The sequence below is a fragment of the Triticum aestivum genome, chromosome 5A (genome assembly GCF_018294505.1).
Source record: "Triticum aestivum cultivar Chinese Spring chromosome 5A, IWGSC CS RefSeq v2.1, whole genome shotgun sequence".
Lineage (NCBI taxonomy): Eukaryota > Viridiplantae > Streptophyta > Magnoliopsida > Poales > Poaceae > Triticum > Triticum aestivum.
The window spans coordinates 2,628,292-2,635,714 of NC_057806.1; the positions used below are offsets into that span (position 1 = coordinate 2,628,292).

The 7,423-nt window shown below is 47.2% G+C and overlaps 1 protein-coding gene across 1 annotated transcript; it reads right to left on the bottom strand.

Moving 5' to 3' along the window:
- Positions 1-851: 851 nt before the first annotated feature.
- On the bottom strand, positions 852-2,821 carry LOC123106257 (uncharacterized). Its single transcript, XM_044528468.1, has one exon. It carries the CDS (start codon positions 1,665-1,667, stop codon positions 852-854), a length of 816 nt encoding a protein of 271 aa, XP_044384403.1. The 5' UTR covers positions 1,668-2,821.
- Positions 2,822-7,423: the final 4,602 nt, after the last annotated feature.

Consider the following 7,423-nt stretch of genomic DNA (forward strand, 5'->3'; position numbering starts at 1 on the left):
GGGCCTTGGTGGCGCAGTCGTCGTCAGCCGGGGCCTGGATGGCGCTCCACATGTCCAGCTGCTGCGACGGTGGCATCGGCGCCGGCATGCGAGTGCGAGTGTGAGGAGGAGGGACGTCCAGCGCCGGCATGACATGGCACACCGCCACCGTCATCTCGAACGATCTACAAAAAGATCGCAGCCGAAGGTGGAGATGAAGCTTGCTGGAGGAATGAGTGAGTGAGATGAGTGAGGTGGTGAGGGGGGTTGGGAGGGTATTTGAACACTAGGGCATTTCGGCTCAAGCATCCCACTGTCTTCTGCTTTATTTGCTGTTTCCACTACTTACTTGTAGTGTCTTTTTTTTTAGGTCTGTGCACAAACTGCACTATGAAGAACATAATTTTAAAGATTAGCAAGGACCCTACAGAGTCTTCCGGCTGGCTTGCCCATTGCTCCTTAATACTTAAAACTATTGTCACACACAACAAATGCCCATTTCCAAGATTGTACTACTAGCAAGTAATTAATATTCTTCTCATCCGATAATATCTACTCCCCCCTTTTCGGTTTATAAGACTTATCTCAACTTTTTTGTTTTCTCAATTTAGAGGGCTCATCTTCATTTCATTTTTAGTTTTCAATGCGCATTAGATCTTTGCATGCAAGAATTAAAAAAGAACGCACCAATGCATGTAATGTTCCTACTCATCTAGTCTAAGTATGCATGCACTATAATTAATTCAAATTAATGCATGCGTTTATTTGGGGTAGTTTTGTAAAATACGAAATACATTCCTCCACTCAGAAAATGCCTTGGTTGATGAGATTTGAGATTTGAGCCATATAAACCAGAAGGTAGGGAGCAGCTATCAAAGCTTTACAAGCAAATATGTAAGGGCATCTCCAATGGTGACCTGCAAATTCTCTCCGAGTTCCGTCCGCGGACAGGACACAGATGCGGGCACCGACCATTTAATGCTAAGAGCATCTCCAGCCGCGTCCCCAACAGGCCCGTAGGCCACTTTTTCGGCGCCGGCGCCAAAAAAACGCCCCAGTCGCGCCTCCAGGACATCGAAAAATGCTGGTTCGGCCCTTTTTTCCGCTCGGCGGTCACAGGCCGAACCCGGCGCACTGGGGGGCAGTTGGGGGCTCCGGCGCAAGGGAAAAGCGCGGCTAGCCCACGCCGTCAGGGGAAAAGTCAAGGTTTTCTTCCCCGACTCGCCTCCCACCGCCCGCGCCCTCGGCCGCCAGTAGCTATATCCCGGCGCCGACCGCCGCCTTTCACCACTAGATAGCCATTCCACGCCGGAAAAATAGCAGAGCTTCGCCGGGGCAGCCCCTCCAACAACAGCTGGGCGTTTCCGGCCGCCGTTTCCGGCCGCGGAGGGGCAGTTTAGCGGCGGGGACACGCCCACCGGGCGCAAAGTGTTTGGCGATTTGCCTGCCTCGGTGATGGACTCGGATGACGAGGAAGCACTCGCCGCGCTGCTGGAGGAGGAAGCCGAGGCAGACGTCCAAGAAGAAGAGCATCTCATGGTGCTCGCCGCCCTCGCCCAGCTGCTGGCGAGCAATGAAAAGCCGCGGCGAGGTGGCTCGCGCCGGGGCGGGTGAAAGCAAAGAACCGGCATCGTCTCGAAGGCTACTGCATGCTCTACTCCGACTACTTCGCCGATGCTCCACTTCATGGTGAGAAAACATTTCGGCGCCGTTATCGAATGAGCCGAAAGCTCTTCCTCAGGATTATGAATTCCATCCAGGAGTTCGACAACTACTTCAAGTGCAAGATGGATTGCACCGGCGCCCTTGGATTCACCTCCATCCAGAAGTGCACGACAACGATGAGGATGCTTGCATACGGAGCTCCCGATGATTCACTCGACGACTATGGGCGCATGGTCGAGTCCACCAGCATAGAGTGTTTCTACAAGTTCGGTCGGGCAGTGGTGGCAGTGTTTGGACCGCAATACTTGAGAACACCCAATACGGAAGACATTGCTCGGATCCTAGCACAGAATGCAGCAAGAGGATTTCCTGGGATGCTTGGAAGCATCGACTGCATGCATTGGAAATGGAAGAATTGCCCATTTTCTTGGCAGGGGATGTACAAAGGCGCCAAAGGCGGTTGCAGTGTGGTACTTGAGGCGGTGGCCACACAGGACCTCTGGATTTGGCACTCCTTCTTTGGTATGCCAGGAACTCACAATAACATCAATGTGCTGCAGTGCTCTCCTGTCTTTCCCAAGCTTGTTGAAGGTCATTCTCCTCCGATGAACTTCGAGATCAATGGGCGGCACTACAACAAGGGGTACTATCTAGCTGATGGCGTCTATCCGAGATGGTCGATATTTGTGAAGACGATGTCAAACCCTGTGCCAGGAGGCAAGAACGCCTGGTTTGGGAAGGTTCAGAAGGCTTGCAGGAAGGATGTCGAGTGGGCATTTGGTGTGCTCCAATCTCGATTAGCTGTTGTCCGGTACCCCGCTCAGACCTGGTCGAAAGATCAAATGTGGGAGATTATGACTTGCTGTGTCATCTTGCACAACATGATCATCGAGAGCGAGCAAGGAGACCCAGTGTTTGACACCGAACCATACTACAGACATGGTCATCTAGCCGAAGTTGATCACCAGCTACCGGCAACCTGGACTGCATATCTCAGTATGTGTCAGGAGATCCGAGACCCACAGGTGCATCATCAACTGCAGCAAGATCTGATAGAGCATCTATGGAGGCTCAAGGGCGACGCCGGGAGCGACGTGTGATGAAATATGAGTTTTTATTTGTTGAACTATATAATTTGTATTGAACTATTTGTTGTTGTATTATTTTGTTGAATTATTTGATATTTCTGTGATGAAATATGTGGTAAAAAAATTATGTGCATAATTGAACGCCGAACAACGGCGAACCACGCCGAATATGGGCCTATTATCGCCCATATGGGCCCTTTATTCGCCGAAATGGGGCTGAAAAGTGGGCCAATATCGGCGTCTGGGGGCGACGACTGAGCGCGAAACCGCCCCCAGCGCCGATTGTATCGCCGGCTCGCCCCCAGGCGGCGATTTTTATGTGTCCTGGGGGGCGAACGGCTGGAGATGCTGTAACATATATATGTGCGACAGTAAAGGGCAATTTGAAATTCAAATGTACTCTGATCCACGCAACGCATCGGATAACACCAACGCTAAATTGTATGCCCGGTCACAACCAAAAAGAGACAAATATGCTTAGTTTTTACATGCCAGATTCCAAGATAACATCAGTCAGGCAGTCCATGCAAATTTCTGTCTTTGCCAGACCGGCAATCCCAGCCATCTGCTCACTGATCAAGGTGTTGCTGCCGCCGCGAAGGCAGCCTCCACGTCCGCCACCGCCTCATTCTCCGCCGCTATCAACTCATGTTTCACCCGCTGCAACATCTGGTAGCGGACAGATTGCACGACCATTCTTGCATCGACATCCAAAGCATCCAAATTCAAGGTCAACATATTACGCCCCCATTGGCGGTAGTCTTCAACTTCTTTTTCTCGAGTGTGGCCTTCCTCTCTTTGATCACGGTCCTCATTTTTTCGAGCTTCAGCTTCCTGTCCGTCGCCTCCATCAATAATTTGAACCCGTCCGCCTTTTTTCCTCCTTGAGGTCCAAGCGCCTCACGCATGCCTCCTGCTTCTTCGACAAGATGTCCTCAAACCTCTTCGTCATCGTGGCCATCGCACCTTCTTGCTTCGCCCTCTCCTCCTCCCACTTTTCCCCCATAAAAATCTTCTAACTTTCTTTGATAGTTCTTGGGTTGGGTTTGTAGGGTCACCAGTTTCTTCCTTAGTGGCTTGGGCGGCGGTCTTGGCTATGAAAATGTTCCACTTCGATTATCCATTGAACTTCAACCAACAATGCAAGACGGCGGAGTTTTTTCTCTCCAACTTCTTGTACATGAAACAAGCATGAGAAGGATACAAAGTGAAAATTGTCAACAATGCATATCCGGCTAGTGATCAACTTACTTGCTTGGTGCTTTGTGCACCGCTAGGCCACCATGTGATGAGATTCTTCAAGTGCCCACGATACTTGGACATGGCCTCTAGGATAGTCTAACATCGATGGTTGAGGGGCTTTGATTCACGGTTACGGATGACCGCTTCAGAGTAGGGGGCGAAATGCTTGTGTTCGTGGAACCAAATGTGAATTTTGTTCCAAAATGTTGTGCCTTTTTGCTCCACCCATGGATCAGACTGAGACTAGTGGCCAACCATGCATCGCACAATAGCTCGTCCTCCTGCATGCTGAAGCTTTCTCCACTACCCTTCTTCTTTGGATCGCCGGCTATATCATCCGGATCATCGTCCTCACTACCCCCCTCCTCGTCCTCCTCCTCCTGTTGCTACTGTCTGGTGGCCCAATGTTGTTCTTGCTGTGTCCCCACATCGGTTTGGGTGTATGACTGATGCGTGCCCGCCTGGGTGTAGGACTACCGATGTTGGTACTTGTCGGACTGGGTGGAATCCGAGTTTACCACCCACCCGTCCTCATAGCCACATCATCGTCCTTTGCCTCCATCATTGATGACGTCGAGCATCTCCCTATCCAGGTCGTCGTAAGTCGGATCCTCCGCTCTAGGCATTGCCGCAAATAGCGTGCGGGAACCCATTTGCTCCCCGTCCGCCGTCCACTTTCCGGAAGAGCTGCGGCCCAGAACACTCTGAGAAGAGTGGCACCGCGTTTATGTCGATGATGTAAGGCACCTTCCTGGCGGGGGCTCTGAGCTGCTTAGCGGAGTAGAAATACAGATGCTTGTAATGCTTCAGCCATGTCGTTGTCTGTACAGTAAGCGCACCCGTCTGGGCACCGTGCCCTCTGCTGCGACGTCCGCCACGACCACCACGACCGCCGTCACCACCATGCCCACCGACGGCCTACCACCTCTTGAGGTTCTCCTCCTTTGTGTCCTTCACCTTCACACGGCGAGTTTGCCGCGTAGCCAGCTGATCTTCCGGGCGAGTGTGATGCTCGGATCCTCCGGCACCTCCATCTCCGATAGGTTCTCTACCGGTTTCATGCATCGGTGACAGAATGAAGGAAAGGTGAGGGAGAAAAGGGCGGGAATTGGGTGGAGAGCAGCGGGGGATGGGAGAAGAGACCGGGAGATCTTTGCGCGGAAACAGCGCGGGTTACTACGAAAACGCGGGCTCCGCCTTCCTTTTGGGTGATCCGGAGGGTCCGAACTCCCACAACCCCCTCCCACCGCGTTTGGTTTCGATTTCACTAATACAGGACCATGTTGGATGGCTTTTGCGGTCTGGACCGTGCCGTCCGAACATATGCGAGTGATGCGTTGGAGATGCCCTAAGCTCCTTCACTCCTTTTTGTCTACTTTGTCAATCTGGGTGTGGTGGCTGGCTATTGAGTGGTCGAGCTAGGTTAGTGTAAACGAGTCCCACATCATACACCACCAGTGCCAACCATGTAACATGGGAGAATGCTAATCACTCATTATTAATTTGTCTCATTGTGCTTGCCTTAATTAATCAATTACTTAATTAGGCTGGTTGTAATGAGAATATCATATACCAGTATCATGCATATGATACCAGTGTATGATACTACCTCCCTAATGCATAGTATCATATACTAGTATTATGTAACACTCTATTTATTGACATGCATCACACATAGTAGCATAACAATTATTATGATACGGTATCATGATATGATATTTCAACCCTCTTTTTTTCATTTAATTCTATGAGACCTCATCAAAATTGCCTAGTTGGCATGCATGATACTAACTATTATACTACCATTACGACCAGCCTTAGGCTGCATGCATGCATGCATCAATGATGTCACGCTGCCACACAAATATCCTCTGATTCCCCAGCCTAAGGCAACCTACTTTGTTTTGTTCCCTTTTAGTGGCTAACATTTACTATATCACTAGACTTCCTAGAGTAAAAAGCCGCACAATCAATTGAGGTGTCCAATTAAAATTGGGTCACCCGATTTTAACTAAGTCAACAATTTATCAATGCTCCCATTCAATTCTTTTATACCATACATTATGCTTTCTAATTTTAAGTCCTCACAATTACTTGAGGTTTTTAGTTTAGACTTGGTCACATGATTTTGACTGGGTCAATAACTTTTCAAGGAGCTCTTCCATTTAATTATTTTAATTCATCATAATACTTAATTTTAAAGCTCTTTTATTCGATTGAGATATTCAATTTTGAATTTGGTTTACGATTTTGGTAAGGCCAATGATTTTTCAAATCTATCAACACCAATCGGCTAGAAAAACATATCAACCATGTGCACCCTCTTATCACCTAGAAAAAAGAAGCACCACGATGTGATGATACTATAGCACCAATATAATACATGTAGTCGCCGACACAAAAATTTACCCACAAAAGTATGAATTGATTAGCGCATAACACAGAATCACACCATGAAAGACCCACCAAATGGCCACATTATAAATAAACTTAAAACGCACTCCATCGTCTCCCCATCCGCCAAACTAAATACTCCATCAGTTCCAAAATATAAGGGGATTAGTTCTTTGGAAAGTCTAATTTCTTTAACTTTGACCAAGTTTAGAGTCAAAAATATCGACATCCACAATATTAAGCCAAAATATGTGGAAATTCATTTCATGATGAATCTAAAACACAAATTTGATATTACAAATTTTGACATATTTTTTCATAAATTTGATCAAACTTAAAGGGGTTGGACTTTTAAAAAAGTAATGCACCTTGTATTTTAACGCAAGACGAGTATTTTTCTTTTAAGAATCTCAACAACACCAACAGTGTAGCAAAGCGTGCCCAACCCTTCTAGTTACATATTGCATAATGCCCACTAGCTAGCAACCTGCCTGTTCCAAAAACATAAGTAGCGTAGTGCATGCCATCCTTAATTATGTAGCGAGAGCATTTGGTGATGTTCTTTTCCTCCATCTCAGTTTACAAGTCTTGCATGTGTATCAAGGTCGTCAACTTGACCAACTTAATATGAGGTATATATTTCAAAAAACATATCATTAGAAACTTTAGATGTTCTACTAATGATATAATTTTTATGTTAAATAATTTGTTTTATATAAGTCAAATTGACGACCTAGATACATGTGCAAGACTTATAAACTAAGATGGAGGGAGTAATACTATTGGTTTGATTAATCAGCAGTAATCTAAAATGCATGCATAAGGTAATTTAGACAATAATGCAAATGCAAAATATAATTATAACATGGGAGAATGCTCATCACTCATTATTAATTTGTCTCCTTGTGCCTGCCTTAATTCACCAATTAATTAATTAGACAGCTGCATGCATGCATGCATCACTGATGTCACCCCGCCACACAAATATCCTCCTCTGATTCCCCAGCCTAAGGCAACCTACTTTGTTTTGTTCTCTCTTAGTGGCTAACATATAG